Source organism: Tasmannia lanceolata, unplaced genomic scaffold (genome assembly GCF_043159265.1).
Source record: "Tasmannia lanceolata isolate RefF3 unplaced genomic scaffold, GAP_Taslan_0.1 ptg000013l, whole genome shotgun sequence".
NCBI classification, from domain to species: Eukaryota; Viridiplantae; Streptophyta; class Magnoliopsida; order Canellales; family Winteraceae; genus Tasmannia; species Tasmannia lanceolata.
The window spans coordinates 41,046,454-41,073,086 of record NW_027518690.1 but is presented as its reverse complement, the minus strand read 5'-3'; the positions used below and the strand labels follow the sequence as shown (position 1 = coordinate 41,073,086).

The 26,633-nt window shown below is 45.4% G+C and overlaps 1 protein-coding gene across 1 annotated transcript; it reads right to left on the bottom strand.

The window, feature by feature from the left end:
• Positions 1-12,912: 12,912 nt before the first annotated feature.
• Positions 12,913-26,390, bottom strand: LOC143890117 (very-long-chain aldehyde decarbonylase GL1-5-like). Its single transcript, XM_077394678.1, has 10 exons — positions 26,232-26,390; positions 25,825-26,048; positions 23,637-23,860; positions 21,684-21,903; positions 19,118-19,493; positions 18,882-18,989; positions 17,104-17,304; positions 16,777-16,875; positions 13,682-13,855; positions 12,913-13,193 (listed from the first exon to the last, which is right to left on the bottom strand). The coding sequence occupies exons 1-10, from the start codon at positions 26,289-26,291 to the stop codon at positions 13,032-13,034; spliced, it is 1,848 nt and encodes a 615-aa protein (XP_077250793.1). The 5' UTR covers positions 26,292-26,390; the 3' UTR covers positions 12,913-13,031.
• Between the last annotated feature and the right edge of the window lie 243 nt (positions 26,391-26,633).

Genomic DNA, 26,633 nt, shown 5'->3' with positions numbered 1-26,633 from the left:
CCGGACTCAGCATTCCGGACTCAGCACTGAGGGAATCCGGACTCAGCATTCCGGACTCAGCACTGAGGGGTCCGAACTCAGCATCCAATTAGCTTCTGGCACGTGGCCCTCACAAGGACCGTTGGAAGGCCAACACCTGTCTCCACTAGGTGTGACACCTGGACCAATCAGGGACCTCCACCTGCCCTCCTTAGGTATGAAACCTGGTCCATACAGAGGCCACCACCTGGCTCAGAACTACCACCTGTCCTAGACAGGTGGCCCAGAATCACTATAAATAGCCTTCACTTGTGCTAAGGTGAGGGTCCTGAAAAATCTGAGAACCAAAACTCTAAGCTTTTTGCTCTGACATTGCTCTGCACTCCTGCTCCTACTGACTTGAGTGTCGAAGCGCCCGTCCGGAGTATCACTCCGGGTTGGTCCTCTGACCCTTTTCTTTCTTGTCTGTACTCTTGTGCAGCGCAGGACTCAACCAGCCCCTCAGTCGTGGCTTGTTAGCTCGGACCACCCAGCCCTACCATAACCTGTTACCGATTTTAGGCCTAACAGATTTGGCGCCATCCGTGGGACCACGCAACAAAAAGCTGTTCGAAATCTCACCCAGATAAAAATGGTAGGACAGACCGGCAAGCGAGCACCTCCGACTTCTCGGGCTACCCGGGCTACGGCCCCCCGTGAAGGACGAAGTGAGCGTCTGGCCTCACAGGTGGAGGTCGGGGCGGCTGTGGAGCGGACTTCGCCCCACTCGGACCGTTCAGACCCCACCCCGACCCCGATGGAGATGAGGGCCCTTTTTCAGGAAATGACCGCTGTAGTTGCGCAGTTCAGGAATGCGGCTCCCGCACTCCAGCAACACCTCGTCGAGGTTTCTCGACCCGTTCAGAGGGGAGAAAGCTCCCGCAGAGAACGCGCGTCTCCACCCCGCGACCAAACTCGTCACTCCACTCGAAGAGACCACCACTCGCGGGATAGGAACGTGCGCCCTGAGCCTCGACGACAGCATCACCGGTCACGATCTCCCTCCGTGCAGAAGCGGGGCAGCAAGAGAGACCCTATGCACGGAGAGGGATCGCGGCACCGGCGAAGGAGTCCCCTCAGCCAGTCCGGATCCGCAAGGAGCCCATCAGCCGTAAGGAGTAGACCTGCCCGTCTGGCCGAACAGAGGGATGACCCGATGTTACTAAGAATCCAGAAGATCGATAACAGAATCGAGGAGCTGGCTAGAGATCATGGCCGCCCTGCTTCAAGGATCTTCAGTAGCAATCCCCCTTTCACAGACAGGGTACTCGGTGCGGCAGTCCCCTTGGGTTTCAAGATGCCGCAGATCCCGCAGTATGATGGGACCACCGATCCCGTGGATCATCTGCAGACCTTCAGGACCACGATGCTTCTCCACGGGGCGTCGGACGGGTTCCTTTGCAGGGCACTCCCCACCACATTAACCGGAGCCGCGAGAGATTGGTACTCACGGCTGAAGCCCAAGTCCGTTGACAATTTCGACGACTTCGGGGACGACCTGGCCCGGCATTTCATGAGCAGCAGAAGGCCTCGAAAGACGACGGCTTCACTGATGGCCCTGAGGCAGGAAGACGGTGAGGCCTTAAAAGCGTTCGTTGGCCGGTTCAACAGGGAGGCCCTTCAGGTACCCAACCTGGATCCCTCCGCGGCAACGAATGCTCTTCTGGCCGGAGCCCGGTCCACCGACTTCCGAAGAGCAGTCGCCCGGCGAAATCCGCAGTCCTTGGCAGATCTGATGACCGGGGCGGAAGAGTACATCTCCGTCGAGGAGACTCTCGCTGCCCTGGATTCCGTCAGCAAGAGAAGACCAGAGAAGAAGAACCCCGCCAAGCAGCGTAGGGATGACAGACCCCAGAGGAAGGAGAGCAGCCCGTCCCGGAAGGAAAGGAGCTCCCCCCGGCCTCGAAAGGAGAGGAGCCCCCCGACGAGGGAGCGCTACACGCCCCTCACCGCATCTAGGGCTCAAATTTTGGCAGCCATCCGGAAAGAAGACTTCATCCGGTGGCCGAAGAAGCAGACGCAGGAGGCAGGCACCCAAGACATGTCCAGGTATTGCCGGTTCCATAAGAGCCACGGCCACGACACCAACGCCTGCATTCATCTCAAGGAGGAGATCGAGCAGCTGATAAGCAGAGGGTACCTCGGGAGGTACTTAAAAAATAACGACAACAGAAGGGAGCGCCAGGACAACCCGAGACCCAGAGACAGAAGTCCTCGAGACGCCCAACCCCTGGGCGACCGCATCCAGGCTCCTGCCCCGGCCGTTCTCCCTCCTCAGGTACCTCAACTCCAACCTCATGGTGTTATTGGTACCATTTCAGGAGGGCCGACCGCGGGAGGGACCTCTTCATCGGCCCGCAGGACTTATGCCCGGCAGGTCAACGCCGTCCACGCCTGCAGCAAGAGGGCCGAGCCAGAAAATGAGATATCCTTTTCGGAGGCAGATCTTGATGGTCTGATCCTCCCGCACGATGATGCCCTGGTCGTCACAATGCTAGTGGCGAACTGGGAAATGAAGAAGATCCTGGTCGACAACGGGAGCTCCGCCGACATCCTCTACTATCACGCCTTCGAACAGATGATGATCGGAGCTGACCGTCTGAAGCCGGCCAACTCAGATCTGTTCGGGTTCTCAGGAGAAGTTGTCAAGGTCGAAGGGCAGATTGAGCTTCCAGTTCTTATCGGGGAGCCGCCCCGCCAGTCCTTCGCAATGGTGACCTTCCTGGTGGTTAAGGCCAAGTCGGCCTATAACGCCATTCTAGGACGCCCCGGCCAGAACCTCCTCCGAGCGATTCCCTCCGCTTATCATCAGAAGATGAAGTTCATTACGCCAGGAGGCGTAGGTGAAGTCAGAGGGGATCAGCCCCAATCAAGACAATGCTATGCGGCAGCGCTGAGAGGGAAGAATGCGTCTGAGTCCCTCCCAATCGAGCTGTACGATCTGAGAGACGAAGCGCAGGTCACAGTCAACGAGCCCATAGAGGACCTCATCTCTATTCAATTGAACATCGATGATGAACAGAGGGTTGTCCAGATCGGCTCTGCCCTGCCAGAGGCCGCGCAGCAGGATCTCGCTCAGTTCCTCAGGGCCAATGCAGATGTCTTTGCCTGGACTCCTTCAGACATGCCCGGCATTGACCCGTCGATTAGCACCCACGAGCTCGGTGTCGATCAGACCTGCAAGCCCGTGAAGCAGAAGCGTAGATACTTTGCACCGGAGAGGCGGAGAGCCATCAGAGAAGAGGTGGAGAGGCTTTTGAAGGCCGATTTCATTCGTGAGATCCAGTATCCGGACTGGCTCGCGAATGTCGTAATGGTAAAAAAGTCCAACGGAAAGTGGAGGACCTGTATAGACTTCACAGACCTGAACAAGGCCTGCCCAAAGGACAGCTACCCACTCCCAAAAATAGACCAGCTCATTGACGCCACAGCAGGTCACGAGCTGCTCAGTTTCATGGATGCTTTCTCAGGATACAATCAAATCAGAATGTATGAGTCTGACATCCCGAAGACATCATTCGTTACCGACCAAGGGACTTATTGCTATCGGGTGATGCCTTTCGGACTGAAGAATGCAGGAGCCACTTACCAGCGTCTCGTCAACAAGCTGTTCAGAAATCAGATCGGTCGGAACATGGAGGTCTACGTTGACGATATGCTAGTGAAGAGCAGAAGTGCTTCCGACCATATCTCCGACCTCGAAGAAGCCTTCCAAGTCTTGAGGGAACACAACATGAAGCTTAATTCGACCAAATGTACGTTTGGCGTCGGAGCAGGCAAATTCCTGGGCTTCATGGTAAGCCAGAGAGGAATAGAGGCGAATCCGGAGAAGATCAAGGCGGTAATGGAGCTGACTCCTCCCAACACTATCAGAGAAGTGCAGCGGCTGACCGGACTGGTGGCAGCTCTGGGGCGGTTTATTTCTAAATCCGCCGAGAGATGCCTCCCGTTCTTCAATGCGATCAAAGGTATAAAAACCGCGCCCTGGACTCCGGAATGTCAAGCAGCGTTCGAGGAGCTGAAGCAGTACCTGTCCTCCCCTCCCTTATTGTCCACGCCGGAGCCAGGAGAAGAGCTGATTCTGTACCTCTCAGCGGGACCCTTAGCAGTTGCAGCAGTACTGATCAAAGAAGAGTCTAACCAGCAAAAGCCGATCTACTATGTGAGTAAGGTCCTCCACGATGCAGAGACCAGATATCAACGAGTAGAGAAGCTCGTGTGCGCCCTCATTATGGCGGCCCGGAAGCTAAGGCCGTACTTCCAGGCGCACACAATCAAGGTCTTGACAGGGCAACCTCTCAGACAGATCCTCCACCGGCCAGACACTTCGGGCCGACTTGTCAAGTGGGCCGTGGAGCTCAGTGAGTTTGATATCAAGTACCTACCCAGGCCGGCGATCAAAGCTCAGATTCTCGCTGACTTCATAGCCGAGTGCACAGTTCCGGACCCAGACCCCGGGCTGGTAGCAGTTCCATCTCCAGAAGCAGAGCTGGCCGTACCAGAGCCTCGAGTCGTTTCCAGAGCATCACCGCCCCCCGGGACTGAGTCCGTCATCGCGCACCCAGTTTTTGATAAAGAGCCGCTCTGGGAAGTTTATGTGGACGGGTCATCGAACAAGACAGGGTGTGGTGCAGGACTAGTTCTCACTGGACCAGAGGACTTCGTCCTGAACTATGCCCTGAGGTTCGGTTTCTGTGCGTCCAACAATGAAGCAGAATATGAAGCGCTCATAGCCGGGATGAATCTTGCTGTGCATACCCGTGCTCAGAGGCTAAAGGCGTACTGCGATTCACAGCTGGTCGTCTGTCAGATCCAGGGAGTATATGAAGCCCGTGAAGAGCGAATGATCAAGTACCTGGGGAGGGTTCGCAGTCTGGCCGTTCATTTCAAGAGCTTTGAGGTCGTCAGAATCCCCCGAGCAGAGAATGTAAAGGCAGATGTGCTATCAAAGCTTGCAGCCTCAGGTTACACCGCCCTCAGAGAAATTCGCATGGAGTTTCTGAAGAGGTCCAGTATCGATGCCCAGTCCGTCGTGGTGATGCAGATTGACGATGAGCCGTGCTGGATGGATGAGATAATCAGGTATCTGCGCAGCGGAGAGCTCCCTGGAGAGAGGAAGGAGGCCCGTAAGGTCATGCAAAGGGCAGCGAGGTTTTCACTGGATGACGAGACTCTGTACAAGAGGTCGTATACCCTCCCGTATCTGAAGTGTCTTCGCCCCAGTGATGCCTTGTTAGCCCTGCAGGAAACCCATGAAGGAATCTGCGGAGAGCACCTCGGGGGCAAGGCCCTCGCCATTAAAATCCTCCTGAGAGGTCTGTACTGGCCTACATTGAGGAAGGACGCGCTGAGCCTTGTAAAAAAGTGTGAGAAGTGCCAGAAGTTCTCTCCGACTGTCCACCAGCCACCCGTTCCGATGGCCCCGATCATCAGTCCTCTTCCCTTCGCAGTATGGGGAATGGATATTCTGGGCCCCTTTCCGCCGGCCTCGGGAGGCCGTGAGTTCGTCGTTGTCACCATTGATTATTTCACCAAATGGGTAGAAGCAGAGCCTCTGGCCAAGATCACAGAGCAGAATGTGCAGAACTTCTTCTGGAAATCAGTGGTGTGCAGGTTCGGAATCCCCCGGGTCCTCATAACGGACAATGGCAAGCAGTTCGACTCGAGGAACTTCCGAAAGTTTTGTTCTGACCTGCACATAGAGCAGAGATTCACATCTGTGGCACATCCTCAGACGAATGGGCAAACAGAGGTGACGAACAGGACCCTCTTGCAGGGGATAAAGAAGAGACTGGATGGCAAGGCCGGGCGTTGGGCAGACGAACTGTATCATGTGCTCTGGGCGTATCGGACTACTCCGCGTACGGCCACAGGCGAGTCGCCTTTTAATCTCTCCTTCGGAACAGAAGCAGTGATCCCGGTTGACATCGGCGTCCCCTCCCCAAGGATCGTCCATTTCAGTGAGCAGCTCAACGGGGACGGACTCCGTGCCAACCTTGACTTGCTTGAAGAAGTCCGTGAGGAATCTCAGATCAGGTCGGCGGCCTATAAGCAGAAAGTATCCAGATATCATGACGTCAAGATCCGACCAAGAGAATTCCGTGCTGGCCACCTAGTCCTGAGGAAAGCCTCCGTTTCCCAGCCAAGAAGCGTGGGCAAGCTCTCTCCGACCTGGGAAGGACCGTACCGAATCAAAGAAGTCATCCGTCCGGGAAGCTATCGGTTGGAGTCCCTCGACGAACAGATGCTACCACACGCCTGGAATTCTAGAAATCTTCGGATCTACTATCAGTAATTTTGTTTGCCTTCATAGGCTTGTAAAGAACTGCTGTAATCGTCCAAGTTCTGTAATGAATAAAATAAGTTTCCCAAATAATTGTCCCTCTTTGAGTAACTCATTTAGCCATCAGTATATAGCAGCAGTGGTGCACTCCGGCTCATCCTAGTGGCTTGGAGATCAGTTCCAGCCAGGACGCCCGCAGTAGAAACCACCTTCAAATATTTCCTAAGTGTTTGAGTACCAAGCTTCCAGCTCGGTTCTCGCAGACTTAGGACGAGCAGCAGTGGTGCACTCCGGCTCATCCTAGTGGCTTGGAGATCAGTTCCAGCCAGGACGCCCGCAGTGGAAACCACCTTCAAATATTTCCTGAGTGTTTGAGTACCAAGCTTCCAGCTCGGTTCTCGCAGACTTAGGACGAGCAGTAGTGGTGCACTCCGGCTCATCCTAGTGGCTTGGAGATCAGTTCCAGCCAGGACGCCCGCAGTGGAAACCACCTTCAAATATTTCCTGAGTGTTTGAGTACCAAGCTTCCAGCTCGGTTCTCGCAGACTTAGGACGAGCAGCAGTGGTGCACTCCGGCTCATCCTAGCGGCTTGGAGATCAGTTCCAGCCAGGACGCCCGCAGTGGAAACCACCTTCAAATATTTCCTAAGTGTTTGAGTACCAAGCTTCCAGCTCGGTTCTCGCAGACTTAGGACGAGCAGCAGTGGTGCACTCCGGCTCATCCTAGTGGCTTGGAGATCAGTTCCAGCCAGGACGCCCGCAGTGGAAACCACCTACAAATATTTCCTAAGTGTTTGAGTACCAAGCTTCCAGCTCGGTTCTCGCAGACTTAGGACGAGCAGCAGTGGTGCACTCCGGCTCATCATAGCGGATTGGAGATCAGTTCCAGCCAGGACGCCCGCAGTGGAAACCACCTTCAAATATTTCCTAAGTGTTTGAGTACCAAGCTTCCAGCTCGGTTCTCGCAGACTTAGGACGAGCAGCAGTGGTGCACTCCGGCTCATCCTAGTGGCTTGGAGATCAGTTCCAGCCAGGACGCCCACAGTGGAAACCACCTTCAAATATTTCCTAAGTGTTTGAGTACCAAGCTTCCAGTTCGGTTCTCGCAGACTTAGGACGAGCAGCAGTGGTGCACTCCGGCTCATCCTGGTGGCTTGGAGATCAGTTCCAGCCAGGAAGCCCGTAGTGGAAACCAACTTCAAATATTTCCAGCTCGGTTCTCGATGCAGCACAGAAATAATACGTACAAAAAATAAGAATGCTGTACAGACAGTTGAACAAAAATGTATTTGTATTCAGTATTCGTATTCGTATTACAAAATTGCTCTCTTCGCCGAGCTGGCTTACAAAGAATAGGCGTTACCAACTGTGCAAACAAAAAACGTATCATCAAAAAAGAAAGAAGGCTGCTGCTCAGGCCTCCTCGTCGGCCACCACCTCGGTGACGACCTCTGCGGGAGTGAGGGCTGCAAGCTCGCCACCCTCCGCCGAGGAGACGGCGGCCACAGTCACCTCCGCATCTACCTCAATAGGCCGGGAGGAGTCCGGTTCGTCTTCCTCCTCATCTTCCTCATCCTCTGGAGGTGCATACGGGACGGTTAGCCCGTCCAAGGAGATGTCGGGGTGAATCTTCTTCACCTGCTCGGAGCAGAGAAGGAAACCCGCCCTGTAGGCCTGGAGGCCTAAGTCGAAGTGCTGGGCCTCCTTCCTCTCCTCAGTTTCCTTCACGGCCTTCTCCACGGCCGCCTTCTCCTTCCTTCCGGCCCTCTCAGCCGCACTTAGGAGATCCTGCACGGCCTGGTTTTTGACCCTCTGCAGTTCGTCCTGTAAGCTGTTGAGCTCGGCCTCTTTGATCTGGACGGCTTCATTGAGCTCGCCGTTCTCCTTTTGGAGCTGGGCCTTTTCGGACTCGATCCTTGTGATCGTCTCAGAGAAGAGATATCGCTTCTTGGCCATATCCCTTGAGTAGACCTGGAGTTGATAGAGGGCGGAGCTGATTGCCGCTTCGCAGGTCTCCGGCACCTCTTTTTCGACTGCTAACCGGTCGCGTGCGAGGACGCCCTTGTACATCAACTCTGTGGCCACCCGGGTATCCCCCAGGCCGGTGTCCGTTTTCTGCACGGCCCAGTTCGGGCGGAAGACGTTGTCGCCTCCAACCGATGCAGTAGCCGGCATACCCAGTACTGCCCCGCCGTGCTTTGACCCTGTCGCCGCTCCGGACTTGGAGCTCTGACCCGTGGTGTCTGCCCGGCTCGATAGGGCAAGCTTATGCGTCGCCCGGCTGCTTTTAAGAGGCTTAGCCAGCGCGACCATCGGCGGAGTCGACTCCGGCACCTTCCTCTTCTTGCCCTTTGTTTGGGGCTGCTCCTGCGCTGGGGACGCGCCCGAGGACTGCTTGATTCTGTCCAAAAGGGACATCTGCTTCACCATTTCTGCAAAAGAGAACGGAGCGCAGTCAGAAATATGAAAGTTGAAAAACACTTCAGAAAAATAAATGTTATCCTATAGTATCCACGTACGTGCCGGCGTCGCACGACTGCCCCGAGTGCGACCAGCTCGGCCTCTTCTTCGAACTCTGAGCAGTGTACTGGACCTCGCTTGAGCTCTTCTTTGATCAGAGCGAAGGTCATATGGTCATAGTCCTCGAGAGCTGGTTTTTTACTAAGGCGGCGAGTGTCCGGCGTTCTCCATTGTAATGAGAACGGCCACTGCGACCCCGGCGCGGTGTCCTTTACATAGAAGAACCTGTTCTTCCATGTGTGAATGGAAGAAGGTATCCCAGTGATCATTTTCATTTCAGGCCTCTGGCTAATGTAGATCCAGCCGCCGTCCTTATGCCTCTTCAGGTGCGCACACATCCTGAAGACGGGCACGGTGGGGTTCCTACGGAGCCGGACTTCAAGAAGGTACAAGAAGCCGATCAGTGTTCTCCAAGAGTTCGGGACGACCTGTGTAACTGCCAGCCCGTAGTAATTCAGTGCATCCACAAAGAAGGGGTGGAAGGGGAGCCTAAGCCCGGCCCGAAAGGCCTCCTCATACACGCAGAGGTCTGCGCTATCGTTGCTGGCCCGATCCCCTTCGACAGCCGCCCTCAGAATGTACCGGCTAGGAATACAGTATTTGTCCCTGACGATCTGAAGCCTGTTCGGCCACAGATGGTTCACCTCGTATAGGGCCCCGATGTTATACTGCGGGTTGGCTTCCATCTGTGCCTCCGCTATCACCTCGACTGGCATGCGCGACGATTGAGGGACTGCCGCTTCGACGTCCTCATCATCGTCGCTGGTTTCTACCCGGTCCGGTCCGTCCCCACAGGCCGGGATTGTGTCTAAGTCCACACTCATTTCCTCACCGCTCTCCTCGTCTATTATGATCACTAGCTCTTCGCCCTCAACACCGGCCTCCTCTATAGGTGAGGCCGGAACCGCCCTCTCCGATGCCTCGGACCCCGATGCGGTACTGGTCGAACCGGACTCCTTTGAACTGGAGTCCGTCTCCGAACTAGTGCTAGACATAAAAAGGAAAAAAAAGAAAAGAAAGGCTAAAAGCTAAAAAAGATTACCGAACTGGAGTGTTGGACGAGGACCTTCGGGCTCACTGATCCGAAGCGGGCAGAAAACTTGAGCAGCCGAACAGAAGAGGAGGAGAGTAAAAGATGAAAAGTAAGAAATGAAGAGTAAACTTCTGTATTTATAGAGAAGCTGGGAAGAGCGGGAAAAATCCCGCCCATTTCCGCCAGCCGGAGTGCGCCACGTCGCCTTCCGCATTAAATGCGCCGCTCGCATTAAATGCGCCGTCCGCATTAAATACGCCGCCTGCATTAAATACAAGGCACAGGTCCCAAAGCGCTAGAGGACAAAAGACCTGTCCGGCTGTCCGGACAGGATAATTCAGGAGACAAAGACCTGTCCGGCTGTCCGGACAGGATATGGCGCGTTCGCTAGACGACAAAAGCGCTAGACGACAAAAGACCTGTCCGGCTGTCCGGACAGGATATGGCGCGTTCGCTAGACGACAAAAGCGCTAGACGACAAAAGACCTGTCCGGCTGTCCGGACAGGATATGGCGCGTTCGCTAGACGACAAAAGCGCTAGACGACAAAAGACCTGTCCGGCTGTCCGGACAGAATATGGCGCATTCAAAAGACAAAGGACCTGTCCGGCTGTCCGGACAGGATAATTTAGAGGATAAAGACCTGTCCGGCTGTCCGGACAGGATAATTCAAGAGACAAAAGGCCTGTCCGGCTGTCCGGACAGAATATGGCGCGTTCGCTAGACGACAAAAGCGCTAGACGACAAAAGACCTGTCCGGACAGAATATGGCGCATTCAAAAGACAAAGGACCTGTCCGGCTGTCCGGACAGGATAATTTAGAGGATAAAGACCTGTCCGGCTGTCCGGACAGGATAATTCAAGAGACAAAAGACCTGTCCGGCTATCCGGACAGGATATGGCGCGTTCGCTAGACGACAAAAGACCTGTCCGGCTGTCCGGACAGGATATGGCGCGTTCGCTAAACGACAAAAGCGCTAGACGACAAAAGACCTGTCCGGCTGTCCGGACAGGATAATTCAAAAGGCAAGAGACCTGTCCGGCTGTCCGGACAGGATAATTCAAGAGACAAAAGACCTGTCCGGCTATCCGGACAGGATACGGCGCGTTCGCTAGAGGACAAAAGACCTGTCCGGCCTTCCGGACAGGATATGGCGCGTACGCTAGATGACAAAAGCGCTAGGCGACAAAAAGTTTCACCAGCAAAGACCTGCCCGGCTGGCCGTTCACAGCCTTAGCCGAGCAGGACCACATGACTTCCTGAACCAAGGACGTCCAGGACCCCTGGCCGCCCAGGCCTCTGGTCAAAAATTCACCCGTGCTGGATAGTCGAATGCCTTCTGCCCGGCCGTACTCCTTCAGGCTAAACGCCAAGGCCAGGCCAGGGCGCCAGGAGTCTCCTGTCCAGCCACTATTTCTCCTAGCTGAGTCTGAGCCCGGCCTCAGCTGCCTGGAGGTCTTAAGGCCGGCCCGACGCTGTCTTTACCTTCTCTTTGCTTCTTCTAGCCACTTTCATGGCTTGAAGAACCAGGGGGCACCTGATAGGGTCCGGACTCAGCACTGAGGGAATCCGGACTCAGCATTCCGGACTCAGCACTGAGGGAATCCGGACTCAGCATTCCGGACTCAGCACTGAGGGGTCCGAACTCAGCATCCAATTAGCTTCTGGCACGTGGCCCTCACAAGGACCGTTGGAAGGCCAACACCTGTCTCCACTAGGTGTGACACCTGGACCAATCAGGGACCTCCACCTGCCCTCCTTAGGTATGAAACCTGGTCCATACAGAGGCCACCACCTGGCTCAGAACTACCACCTGTCCTAGACAGGTGGCCCAGAATCACTATAAATAGCCTTCACTTGTGCTAAGGTGAGGGTCCTGAAAAATCTGAGAACCAAAACTCTAAGCTTTTTGCTCTGACATTGCTCTGCACTCCTGCTCCTACTGACTTGAGTGTCGAAGCGCCCGTCCGGAGTATCACTCCGGGTTGGTCCTCTGACCCTTTTCTTTCTTGTCTGTACTCTTGTGCAGCGCAGGACTCAACCAGCCCCTCAGTCGTGGCTTGTTAGCTCGGACCACCCAGCCCTACCATAACCTGTTACCGATTTTAGGCCTAACAGTACGTGTTAATACCAGAGTTAGCAAAACGTGATTCGGCAAAAAAAACGGGACAAGGGTATCACAATTGATTCGAGGAATCCTCATCATACTTGGGGCATCGCGATCTATTCAGGTATGTCTTTGATCGAGGTCTAGATTATCTTTTTTAGGGACAAGCGTATGTTTTTCTCTTCTCTTGACTGATTTTCTTGTCGGGATTCTGTAAAATCAACGCTTTACGGAATGGTAAGATCATAGAATTGGTAGTTGATTTTGTGGATCGTGGTTTTAAACCAAAATACCCCTTTAGGTAATTGCTTCAATGTTACTCTTTGTTTCCTATTGTAAGCAATGTTTTGAGATGCTCATGTTCTTTAGATTTTTCTTTTCTAAGCTCTGTTCTGAGATGTTGATGTTTGTCTATTGTTTAAGTTTGAGAAAATCAAAGCCATAACAATAAATTATTGTAATTTGACTGCTTATTGTGAACAATATTTATGCAGGTTATTCACGTTCTATGGACTTTGATTTATGTAAAACATCAATGCCCTACTGTAGAATCTAGATTGTAGATAAATGGTCAGATTTCATTTACAAATTACAAGTTGGGTTTCTGAGTTTCAGATTGATATGTTTTTTCATTTGCATCTTCATATTCTGATTTTCATTTTCTTTAGGCCCTGTTCGTTCAGGATTATCACAACCAATTGTGAGTGCTACACCGATTATTGTACTTAAATTTAAACTGACTGGATCATATTAGGAATGTAATCTCCTCTTGCATTCCAAAGTCTGTAAACTTGAGCTTCTCACATCTCTCCCTTTAATGGGATGTGATTTACTACGTTAAATCAAATATAACATGATTGAACAATCACACAGGAGCCACATGTTGGCACACTATAGCTTTTGGATCAGTATTTTAGTAATTCGAATCAATTAGAAATATCAATCTTATGATTTGCTAAAAATTTCCAATAGCAGGTTTCATTAAAAACTAAATAGAAATCACCTTCATAAGGAATTATTCGTGGATTTAGAGCAAACATAACAACATTATTTCTATAATTGGAGAATAATCACTCCTGCAATAGTGGAAGGAAGCCATGGTTAAGAGCAGCTTGCCATACTTTCTCACTGTCGAGCATTTTTTCACCACACTCATGGGCATCCCACCCCTCTAAGGCATGCACTATTCCTGCTACACGCCATGCGCTCATAACCCTCCTTGGAAGCCAGTTCTGTCATAGATGCAAATGAGGAAAATTATAATTAATAATAACTAACACCATATACTTTACATATGAGGGATTTGATGAATGATAGAATGGAGGGTGGCCTTGCAAAACTAAGCTTCAATTGCGCCCCTATTGGTTGATTTCTGCAAAGTCAACACGGTTTCCACTTGTTTAGGCGCCATCCTCTTTTTTCGGCGCCACCATTAATGAACTTCACAGAAAATCAACCAATAGGGGCACCCTTGAAAGTGGTTTTTGCAAGGGCGCCCTTCATTCTATCATTGCTTGGGGTATTTACAGGCAAGATCCTCTTAAGTAAAATAAGGAGATAGTGACCTCAATGCAACTTAATATCTCGAGATTCTATCAGTTAACATGATAGCATATAATTACTTCACCTAATTATATTTCTTTATTCAAATTAAACATGAGTTGTGAAGGAAATTTCATTAAAGAGAAAATCAAAGACAACCACATTACAAAGTACTAACCTCACACGCGTGCATGTTTTGGAGGTGGTTAGGTATCTTCATAGCCGGAGTAGTGTAGTAAATGCAGTCGTCACGAACTTTCTTTAGTGGAAACTGCGAGAAAGGAATGAAACGCGTCCCCTTGGGTGCCCTTCTCTGATCTTCCTTTGATAATCCATCTCCAATCAGCCATGTCTGCAAAACTCAAACGCGCTCATAGCATTTTTCATGACACTTCAAAGGAACAATACACCCTTTTGGATACCTCTAAAAATTATATTCATATATTTTGAAGTTAAATACAGTTTCTGAGAGTAATGTTTAGGGAAATGATATATCCACCCCTTTTGATCACCATGAACAGCCCCCCTGTCAGTGTATCGGTGACTAAAGAGGGGCTGTTGTACTTATGTCAGAAGAATTTAACGCCCCTGATTGCCACAAACACTGATAGGGGGTGTTGCTGGTGATCAAAAGGGGCAGATATATCACTTCCCAATGTTTATATAGTGTTAGAAATGATAGAGGTAATGGTTTTCAAAGAGCTTTAATGTCTTACTTTTTTTTTTTTTTTTTTGGGGACTGATGTAATTTTATTAAAGAGAATAAAAGGACTCATGACCGAGGAGGTCATAAGAGCAAATAAAACAAAAAAGGTTGGTGATATAGAACAAAGAACAAGCATAATTTCAAGGAGGTAAATAGTCGGTTATCTCTAGCGTATAGCTTTTAACTCCAGTTCAAGCACGCCTGTCCGCCTCACTATTAGCGGACCTCTATGTATGGTGGGAAACCTAACCGAGTGGCCATCTACAAAATCTAATATCTTGTCTATCATCTCAGAGAATCACCAACGGAGAGGGTGCCTCTCATCTAACCATCGAGTTACGGTAAGAGAATCTCACTCCATAATAATTTCCAACTCTCCTCTATACCGAATCTCGCTCCATAATAATTTCCAACTCTCCTCTATACCCTAGAATAGCCTTCACTTCCACCTCGTAGGAGTCCTTGACACCAATAGGGCTAGAGAAAACCCATTTGGTTGCACTAGACTAATCCTTACTATACTAAAAGGGAGAATCATATATTTTTTGGCACGTTCTTTTTCGTGAAATTCTCCTCATGTCCCGCGTGTTGGTTGCTATTCTTTCGTAAATGTCCTTGGTTTCTGTGGTTTTTTCGTCATTTCCGTGACCCTCTTACCCCTACAATACGACCAAAAAACGCATCTGTCTCCTTTTAATTCTGCCATTTTTTTCGTAATTGTCATATTTTGCGACATTGTTTTGGTATTTTTTTCTACTTTGCTTCATTTTGTCCGTAATTTTTCATTTAAAACTTAGTATTCTGCCATAATGATTATTATTTTTTTGCTAGATTTATTGCTAGCCACCTTTGCACAAATCGTACTTCGGCCAATCTTTGCAGCAAAGGATGTTGTTTTGGTATTTTTCCGTAATTTTTCTACTTTGCTTCCATTTGTCCGTAATTTTTCATTTAAAACTTAGTATTCTGCCAATCTTTTTGCCCATAGCCGTAATGATTATTATTTTTTGCTAGATTTATTGCTAGCCACCTTTGCACAAATCTTACTTTGGCCAATCTTTGCAGCAAAGGATGGGCGACAAGCCGACAAGTGGCCTCGGCGATGGTGGCTAGCAAATTCCTATACAAAAAAAAAAAAAAATTTCTTAAAAAATCCGTTTGAGAAATTATATGATGAAAAGCCACACGAACACGTATGACGTACGGAAGCTCACCCTTGATATTTGATCCAACGGAAGCTCACGGTTGGATCAATATCAAGGGTGGCACCTCTGTCTTACCACCTTTAGGCCTTTCATCATACAATTTCTCAGGATAAATGAGAAATTAAGATATTGTGGGTCACAAAACCTAGATGTTTGTAGGCACTCACAAGTTCTATACGTCTTACACCAAAGGATTATCCGATCCATCCATTTGATGGGCCACAATGTAAATAGGTTGTATGACAAGGTTTGTAGGGCTAGGATCATCATATGGAAATGATTTTTTCGGAACAATTGATTTATATTGTGGCCCATCAAATGGATGGTTTGGATCATCCTATGGTATAGGTTGTACGGCACTTGTTGAAAAATACTTGACTATACAGACTTACACCATAGATTGTGTGCGAAAAAATCATTTCCATAGCATGATCCCAACCCGATGATCTATAGAGGTTTCCAAAATATACCATTCCTCTATAGATTGTAGGGTAGGATCATCATGTGGGAATGATCATATGGACATTGTTTTTTGATAGGTAAGCTGGGGTTTGGTGGGGACCCCTGCTTGTTTATTAAAAAACAATACTTTACTACACGGGCTTGCTAATCCCATCATTTCCCTCTAAATCATGGGGAAAAGAAATTCCCCCAATTTTTTCCTGCAATCCAATAATATTTATCAACAATCAACCGTATTTAATTTTTATTTTTTGAATGGGGTTTTTAACATTAACCTTAATATTTCTCTGATATACTGAGTGTTTTTTTAACTTTTCATCAACAGCACTAATGACCCTCCATCGACCAAAACATAAATTGAAAAATAACATTAGCAATTATCTTTTATTTTCAACATCATTTAAACTTCAAAAAGTAGAATCAGATGGGTTAGAAAGTTCGTTTCTTTAGTCTCATAGGTACCCTAAGATCCTATTAGACGATCTTAGTGTGTCATCTCACGTGCATTTTTACTAGTCTCCAAAAAGGCCTCCAATGCCAGCCAGTGCCGAAGCTTGAACCGTCAAAGTTTAACTTCAACTAGCCAGGCTGGGGTCCATTAAGGCATTATTGTCCCACTTGAAAATAAGTTTAGCTTAAAATAATTTTATTTTCAATTAAGGAGAAATTTTTGCCATCCACAGAGGCTCTTAGTCATCTAATCATAACTTTCAAATGTTATCATTCAATTGAGGAAAATATATTATCAGATCGAGTGGTTAAGATCATGAAAATTTTCTTTTATTTTAGCTAGTCTAGCTGGACATCCATCGAGTCTTAAGAACCATAGACCCCAAAATAGGGGTATTTTATCTTGTTATTAATATATGATTAAACTCCTTTTACACAAAAGAATATTACCTCCACATCAAGACTATCAGAAAAGACCAAGAAGCTCCTAAAGTTTGCCTCAAGCTCCAATTTCAACTTCTCAAAATAATCCATGCAAGCAGTGGTAACCTGTTCCAACTCAAACATATTAAAACATCAAAACTAAAGGTAAAACCCTCGGAGACATAAGGGTGTTAATGTCTAGGTCAAGGGTTTAACAATTGATGACCCATCAAGTTAATAAAATATGTAAGTTCCATGACATAATATTTAACACTTCTATTTTGTTCAATTAATATGATTTTGAAAAGAAAAGAAAAAAGAATGTCATCTGTAAGTGTAATGACTCAATTATACCTGCATACCCTTTCTGCATAAAGCTAGAGCAGTGGCACAACCTGTCTTGGAAAGATTTCCTCTCAAAAGAACTTGTTTTGTGCCCTTAGGAATACTATGCAGTACAATGGAAACAGCTAAGGCAGTCCCATCTACAATCCTTATCCTGAGTCCTGGGTGCCTTTGAAGATAAATACCACCATTTCTGTTCAGTTCCTCTCCCTAAGATCCACCAATATACAAACAGACAATTAAAAAGGCACACAATTAAAAACAATGTCTCCCAAAACTTAAAGAACTAGTCATACAATAGCGTATTTTGTTGTTTAAAACATGATTACTAAGTATGGGAAGATGGAATTGATAATTAATGTTTTGAATATTTGAACATTGGATTTGATCTTGGGGAGTGTCACTCTGACGGGTTTGTAAAATGAATGCTAGAGATGTTGAAATTAGAGGAGCGCGGTTAAATATAAGTTTCTGAATATGTGGTTATAGCATACCTATAATGTTGTTAATTATGTGTTTGATAAAGGAATGTAATGAAAAGTGTAACTTTATGCAATCGATTGGACAAATCAGGGGCCTTGCGGGATTCCTTGTATGTTTGGCAATTGTTGTCCCCTTACTTGCATTCACAATCTTTTCTCTCTTTTAGTACAGTTATCTTTCTCAGAAAAAAAAAAAAAAAAAAAAAAACTTTATGCGAATTAGTGGGTTAAAACAAGTGTGGAATTGAAGTTATAGGAATAATTTTATTGAATGAAGAAACGTGAGATGAAGGAAATCTGAAGTCGGTGAAGGGAAGGAATTCTCACTGATGCTCCAAGGATATGCTACATGTTTAAGATGGGGGTCAAAAGTACAGATGTATTTTGATTGGGGGTGATGTGAACTGAGGCGAAAATGTTGAATGGGGATACTATTAGTGGCTTGTGTTGTGAATTTTTGTATAGAGTTTGGTCCAAGTATATGAGTAATGATTGAGAATGAGCTTTGAATTTGTGTAGGTGTAGAAGTTTCATCAATGATAAGTTTTGTTAGTGATTAGATCTTGTTGGAACATTTAAAAGCATGACAACTACTTAGTGACTAGACTATTTATGTAAGGGACAATATTGATCTATATGATAGTTTTGTGTCTAGGTGCATTAAGTTTGATGCTTAATGATGAATAATGTTTTGAGACACTAGACTATAAAAGAGATGAAGATAGTTAATGTTTAGAAGTTTGAGAGGTAGTTGATTACGCGTATACATGATTTGTTAATGAACATATATTTGTAATTGAGTGAGATTGAGGAGTAGAATGTCCTTCAAGATGGTTATTGACATTGACAAGATTTTATAAGCTTTGTGCGCGTGAAGTCCAGTACTTTCATATAGTGTGACCTACCTAATAGGATGATCCAAACCGTTCATTTGTTGGATCACAATGTCAATAGGATGTACCTGAAAATTATCTCCTCAATTAAGATGATCCTAACCCTCAGATCTGTTAAGAGACTGCAAGTTATAGAAACCTTCATAGATCAGAGGGTTAGGATCATCCTTTTTTTTAAATGGAGGGTTAGGATCATCCTAGAGAGATGATTTTTTTGGGATACAGCCTATTTACGTTGTGGATTAACAAATGAAAGGTTTGGATAATCCCATGAAGTGGGTGCACTGTACTTTTTAAAAAAATAGTGGATTTCATGTGCACACACCTTATAAAATCTCCAACATTGACTAGAAAGTGGAAAGTTATTGTGATGGATGATTTTATCGAAAGAAAGAAGTGAGATGAAACTTACCTGATTTAGAAGTCCTAAGCTTAACACCTTGACCCCTCCTCTTTCTGCCTCTAATATAGCTTTCTCAATCAATCTATTGATTGTTAATCTCTCCCCATGTAGTAAATACTGCAAAGAAAGGCATATACATTAACCTATATCTTGAAAGAACCATCAATAAGCTATGCAAAAAAACAAAAAAACAAATGTCATTTGTGAAAACAATAAAAACACTTCTAATTTCTTCTAATACTTACTTGAAAACTATATCTTGGCATTGCCCATGTTTGCATTTTGACTTTATTCAACGTATTACTCTCCACAATAAAGGTGGAACCTAAGATCCATGTCAGCAACATAGACCCCCAAGAAACTGGCCACATCATCCACAAATACCATTTGGAAGTAAGAGGTTTCGAAGATAAGGAGGCCAATCCCAGCCGTAGATGGTAGATTGATTGTAATGTAGTTGGATGTGTAAGATGCACTACATCTGTCCTCTCCTCCTTTCCCTTTAGTGAAGCTTCGTATAGGTCATCCGAAGACTTGTCCACCGTGTTGTATATATAATCGTACATTGGCATGAAGAGTGCGTAGTTGGTCCGAAATTGGGTGTGGTGGAGAGAGTGATACCTGTTGAATTGAACCATATACTTTTAATATGAAATCATTGATAATTGTTATTGACATCCTTAAATTTAGGCATCTTGAGTCATGTCATCTTTCCTTAGAAAATTAAAAATAAATAAATTTAAAGGATTCATTAGCCGACCCAAGACAAAGGCTTAGTTGAGTTGAGTTGGGTCATGTCATCTTTTCTTACTAAGCGGTGTCAATGGATCCAAACAGTCCAATGGAGTATACTAATCCGAAGTTTGATGGACAAGACCTAGATACACTACTAGGATCCATTGACATATTTTGGATCCCAATCATAGGATCCGGAAAAATTACAGATTGGATCCAAACAATTTATAAAAGTCCGTGGGACAGTCCGTAATTCGATATTATTATATTATTTTATGAAAATACCCTTCAATTTTTATAACATTAAGTATTATTTCAAGAGTATTTTAGTCAAAATAAGCCATATCTAATTTCGAGCTATTTATATTTTCAGTATTTTGTCACTTTCTTGAGTCAGCCTCTTGTCTTCCTTCTCTAACCATTAACTTTAAGTCTCTAATTCACTGCATCATTGTCGTTGCAACCCGCCCTCGCTCTCTTTTGAGAATTTTAACTGTGGACAACGTAAGTAGGACCTACTAGGACACTCCGATGGATGGTCCGATATGAAATGGATCGTGACCTCCATGGGAAATAGGATCCGAAGAGCACTCCGAATCCGATCCAACCGATAAAGGATTTGAATGGATCGTGACTGAGACATAAGTGGATCCATTGACACCCCTATTTCTTAGGCATTCTTTGGATTGGAAGGATCTTTTGGGACGTTTGGAAAAGAAAAAGCTTTTTGAAAGTTCTGCAGTTTTCCATTGTTTTATTAAAAAAAAAAAAAAAAAAAAACTTGTACCCCGGCAGTTCAAAGTTTTATCTAGAAGAACCTTCAATTTATGATGGCATTCCTCCAAATACTCCATAACTTTAACTTTTCCCCGTAAATGGCAAAGATGAAAATAGGAAAAACTTTTCTTAACATATATGTTCTCATGCAATCCAAACAGAGCCGTATTTCATTTGTTCTTGATGTTCTAGACCTGGCAAAAGCGACCCGTGCCTGCGGGTCGACCCGACCCACCCACAAATTTGCGGGCACGGTTACGAGTTTTAGTGACCCGTCAAAACTAACCCGCAGGTGACCCAACCGGCAAAAACACGGGTCGGGTCGGGTCAACCCGCGGGCACCCGCAAGTCACTTGGCTATTTTAAGGGTGGTGATTTTGTTATGCTAATCTAGTTAGATGGCTTTTTTTTCTGATGTAAAGGATGGTGATTTTGTCATGCTAATCTATTTTTTAAGGGTTTGATGCCTGAATAGGTTATGGCTGGCATCATAGAATATAAATAGGTTGTGGCTAGCACCATAGGTTGATCCCAACCCTCTGATTTGAATGTTAGAGGGTTGATCACTTGATCCTAACCCTCTTTAGATCAGAGGGTTAGGATCAACCTATTGAAATGATTTTTGGGGCACAACCTATTTAGGCTGTGGGCCATCTAATGGACGGTTTGGATCATCCCACGGTGCCGGCCATACCCCCCTTATCAAAATCCAGTGATAACATTTTCAAAAATAAACAACTGTTTGAATTTGCGGGTGACCCGCGGGTTGACCCGGCCCACCCGCGGGCCGTGCGGGTCACCTAAATTCTGACCCGCAAAAATGCGGGTCATCTCCTGACCCGACCCGTGTGACCCGCACCCGCATCACCCGCGGTTTGACCCGGCCCAACCCACCCGTTTGCCAGGTCTATACGGCTTACTTTTGCAGCAGAGAACCACCTTGTAACAGATTTGGTCTTACTGATTTAATTCATCTTAGTGGTTGTTCTCTAGTGAAAAAATGAGCCTACCAAAGTGCCATATTTTAGATATAAATTTAATGGTTCACTGCCTGAGGATAAATTTCACTCCCTATAACGTTTTTGTTTGCCTTTAAAACTTAACGAATAACGTTAAAGGGGGGATTTTATCGGCCGGAGGGGGGAAAATATCATTCCCAAAGATTGTAATGTGTATGCGTTTGAGAAATAAAAGGCCGAAAATCTAGGAATAGTAAACCTTTCACACGAAGTAAGCATTGGTTCTTCTACTCCTTTCATATACTGAAAAATATATACAATGTTGGGGCTAGAGACTTACGAGGGAGTGTAGAATATGTACTTGAGAGTGGGAAAGATTTGAAAGAGCCAGTTGGGAACAATCTCAAAGTTGCAATGTCCCAAGTTGTTCATGAAATCAATAAAAGTTAAGTAACTAAAAATTGATACAACGGAAGCCGTTCTTGTGAGAGCCGTAGTAATCAAAGGGATTGAAAATAGCAGGAAGTACATCAGCATTTCCGCAAAAGGATGAATCACAGCTGCCAAACAAACATGAGATAAACAACAAATAAAATCTCATTGTATGTATGAAGAAAAGCAAATAGCTAGGCCAGGTTCAAATTTATTTAGCATGGTAAGTCTGTTTATATAGATGAATAAGTGCCCATATTTACAAAAATTCCAAGGAAACATATGCTTGGTCATCCTAAAATGGAGTAAAAAAAGGAAGAGCTGGCTTAACCACAAGTTAGGGGCACTTATACACACGCGGGAACACGCACATTTTTATATATACATGCATATGCATAAATGTGTATACGTACATATGTATAAATGTGTATATAGGGGCAAAATACAAAGTAATTACAAAAAGAGTGGATGGTAGTTTTAACCCTAGAGGAACATCATACAGTCCAAAAGACCCTTTTGTCATCTGTTTGTCTTTCCTTCTCTAATTTTTCTGCCTTTTCATTTCCATCACTTGCGGTTGTATTCATTGCACCGCACTCGAGTCAATGCGGCAGAAAATGGAAAAAAAGGAAGGGAAGTGATATTTTCCCCCTGTGATGGATAAAATCCCCCCTTTAACGTTATCCGTTAAGTTTTAAAGGAAAAGAAAACCGTTAAGGGGGTGAATTTATCCTCAAGCCGTGAACCAGTCTTGTAGAAACCGTCAAGGGGGGGGGGGGGGGGGGGGGGTTACCATCGCAAAAATATAATTTCCCAAAAAAAAAAGAGGAAGAAGGAGAGCAAGAAGAAGAGGAAGGAGAACAAGAGGAGGAAAAATAAGTACGAAGAAGAAGCAGCGAAAATCGTGGTGAACTGAAAATATAGGAAAATAATGAAAGTTGCATAAAATAAAGAAGAATATAAAAAATTGCTTTGAATTGTTAAAAAATCGGCTCGAACTGAAAAATATCCTATTGTAACATTAAAAATATTGGTTGGTCTAGAAAAAATTGGGTCAAATCGGCAAAAGAACAGGTTGAATGAATACAATTTGGGTTGAATTTATATTTTTTTCCAATTTGACCAATTTGACATATTTTTTCAATTTTACTCAATCTTTTTAATTACTGATTTCACCTCACTTTTTATGATTCAACCCGATGTTTTCCCATTCAAACTGAATATTAGCCAGTTCAACCTTAATTTTTTTTCGATTCAACCAGATTTTTTTTTAGAGATTTATCTCATTCTGCTGATTTTCTAATTTTAAGCTGATTTTTTGCTCATTTAATTTTCTGCCAATTCCACCCTTTTTCCCCCTTTATTTCTCTTCTCCTCTTCTTTTTTAGAAGTTGGCAGTGTAACGAATACCACAACAAGAGGTAGAGATGAAAAATCATATAAAAATAAATAAAATAGAGGCGGCGAAGAGGGCAAAATGATCTTTTGGACCGTACGACACCCCTCGTGGGTAAATAGAGTTGAAACTATTAGCCATCCATAAATTCACACGTTTTACGATTACTTGGTATACCCCCATGTTTTGATATTTGGATAAACTCTCTTTGTTTCACTTTTTTAGTTGGCTGCCAAAGGCTACTACAATTCCCATAAACTTCTCAACAGCAAATTAGAGAAGGTTAAAACAAAGTGGGTCATCTAATCGTCAAAGTATGGTCTTGCTTTGGGATTGAGCCTCTACCTTAATTGGTTAAGGCTTTGTTCATTGAGGTTCGAGGTTCAATCCCAGCTTACTAACAAAAAAAGAAGTATGGTCGTGCCGATATCATCATAAAATACGTAAGAAGAGAGAGAAACTTACAAGTTATGGGTTCAGTAACAATAGAGGAGTGGTGATGTGAGTGATAGCGAGAATACAAGTAATGATGGTGTAATGCTCTATGAAGCCAGTAGTAGAGGAACTCCACAGGACCAACATGAAGGAGAAGGGTTATAATTATACTATCCGTTCTCCAAAGCGGTATCCCTGGAAAATACTTACCAACCACGTACATAAAAAAGCCACCCAAGAGGATCTGGTCATCCCTGCCATTTATTTCTATAACCAGTAAGTAAGAGAGAGAGAGAGAGAGAGAGAGAGAGAGAGGGAGTGTGTTGGTATAAATGATTATATAACACCTACATCCTTAGCTTTTGGAGTAAATTAATTGGTTGTTTCACATGGTATCAGAGCTATTGCCTCATGGTAGGTCCTGGGTTCGAAACCCAAAAACTCCTTGGTATTAAAAATCCACATATATGGCCAACCCAAAAAAGATGGGCCATACTTGAGGGCAGGGCGCACACACACAAAGACTTGCAAACAGGATCGGACCTAGGAATTTGGGGGCTGAACTAATTTACACTTTGCCTGCATTGGTCATTGGAGGGCCATTTACTAACTTTATGTAATAATTTCTGTATATATTAGTGCTTTAAAAGGGATTTTGCAAGTCATTGGGGGCCGTGGCCACGCCCACGCTATATGTCCCTCCGCCCCTGCTTGCAAAATCCCTTTTAAGTGTATCGCAAATTCCCTTTTATTACAGAAAGTAAGTCCCCCCCCCCCCCCAATGACCAATGCAGGCAGGGGCGGAGCTACGTGTTGCATAAGGGGGGCAGCTGGCCCCCTTGAGTTGGGGAAAAACTTCCATTAGAACCTTGCCACTTGGCAGTGGAATACCGGGTAAAGGTTACTTCTTTTTGAAAGAAAATCCGAAAAAGCAACTCGTTCGCCAAGTTCTTCTAAGGCTCGAAGGCTCAAAGGCTCAAAGCTAAAGCTACCTATGCACAATGTAACTTGAGGGATAAACTTGGTCAACAACAAACCAAAAAAGGAAAGTTACTTTTTGAAAGATAATGTTGCTTACCTAGCAAATGTACTACTGTAACTACTCCAAAAATAAAGGCAAAGGGGTTAGGCGAAAGAAGGAATCGAGTGATATTATTGTTCCATGTGGGGACCACTGCTGTTAGTTTTGAATTGTTGAAAAGAGGAGATTTTATATTGTGTAAGCCCTTATAGTCCCTTATTTTTCAAAAAGTACCATTAGGACCACATACGGACCACACAATAAGATGATCCAAACTGTCCATATGGAAAGGCCATAAGGTAAATAGGTTGTGCCCCAAAAATCAATTCCATGGCACAACCTATTTACATTATGGCCCATCATATGGACGGTTAGGATCACCCTATACTACGGTCCATCCAGCACTTTTTGAAAAAGATTTTGAAAAAGAAGGGACTCTAAGGGTTTACACAGTATACAATCCCTGAAAAGAGTAACTAGCTGGGTTACCATTTGGTAAGTTATTTATCATATCCACCCCTTTGTTTCCCTTAGGCACCCCTTACCAAATTCACCCACGCCTCTGTCTCCCTTTTATCTTTTCTTCTTCCCTGAGATCACAATCTTTCAACCCCCAATCTCTCTCCCGATGTAAAATCTCAAAGGAGCGCTCACGGACAACCGCCAATCTCTCCACCATTCTATAGACCGACTCCAAGCTGAGAGGGGATATTGCCACAAATCGCATTTTGAGAAAATCCAACTCTCCATGTTCGACGGTGTAACCCTAATCAATTTCAATCTTGAATTTTATCAACTAGAACCTGGATTTTATAATCCAAGAGTATAAAATCACAATTTTGGCTGATTAAATCCAACTTTTTGCATATAATTTTATAAATTTATACTACGTAAAAGTGATTTGCTTAAAATTCAGTTTTTTTGCTTAAAATCCAATTTTTTTACTTAAAATCTAGGTTTCTGCATATAATATTATTATAAATGGGATTTGCTAGGGATTCCCCCCCCCCTCTTATGTATAAATCCTGGCTCCGCCACTGAATGCAGGCAAAGTGTAAATTAGTCCACCCCCAAGTGTAAATTCCTCGCTCAGCCCCTGCTTGAGGGGGAGTGTTGTAGTGTAAATGATTAAATAATACCAACTCTACTAGCTTAAGCTCCTGGAGTAATTGAGAGAGAGAGAGAGAGAGCACTAACCAGTTTGCTTCTCTGTCCACTTGCTCAAATTCAATACCCTTGCGAACTATTTTGTGCTTGCTTCTACTCGTTTGGAAACGAGATAAGCTTATCCATATCTGGTTATGAGCCCATCTCCATAACATAAAAGGGAAGATGAGAAAGTTCGCCAGATCCCTTTCCGTTTCTCCTTTTGTCACGAATGAATATATGCTATGTGCTACCCAAGGTGCCAAAATCATGTACTTCAAAAAGACCATAAGAAAGAAAGAAAAAAGAAACAAGAGAGAAAATACAAAAGATTAGGAGATTAATAAAAACCCACTTGCATAAACCCAGGGAGAAGAAGATAAAAATAGAATAGTAATCATCTTGGTAATGCAAATATGAAGAAAATAATAGCGAAAGGAAGGCCTAATTAGGAATACCTTGAAGCTTCCAAGCTTCTGCCACGGCCATTCGGTCAAGATGCCTGGTTTGGAAGCCATCTTTCTTTCTTCCCACGTCTTGTGTTCTTGTTTAGAAGCCCTACTTGAGCAATTTATAGAAGATTATAAGTATTGTTTTGGCCACTTTTGATGTGTTTATTTTTCCATTTCAAAAAAAGGAATACAAGAAAATGGCATGTGCTAGGCTTAATGGCTTATCAAAAAAAAAAAAAAAAAGCGTGCTTTTATGGTTGGATTTTGAGGTTTTTACAAAAGACCACCTACCGTTTATCATTCATCTAAATTTATTCGTATCAAAATCTCTCTCTCTCTCTCTCTCTCTCTCTCTCACACACACACACACACACATCAACCACCGTTCCCCTCCCATCTTCTTTATAT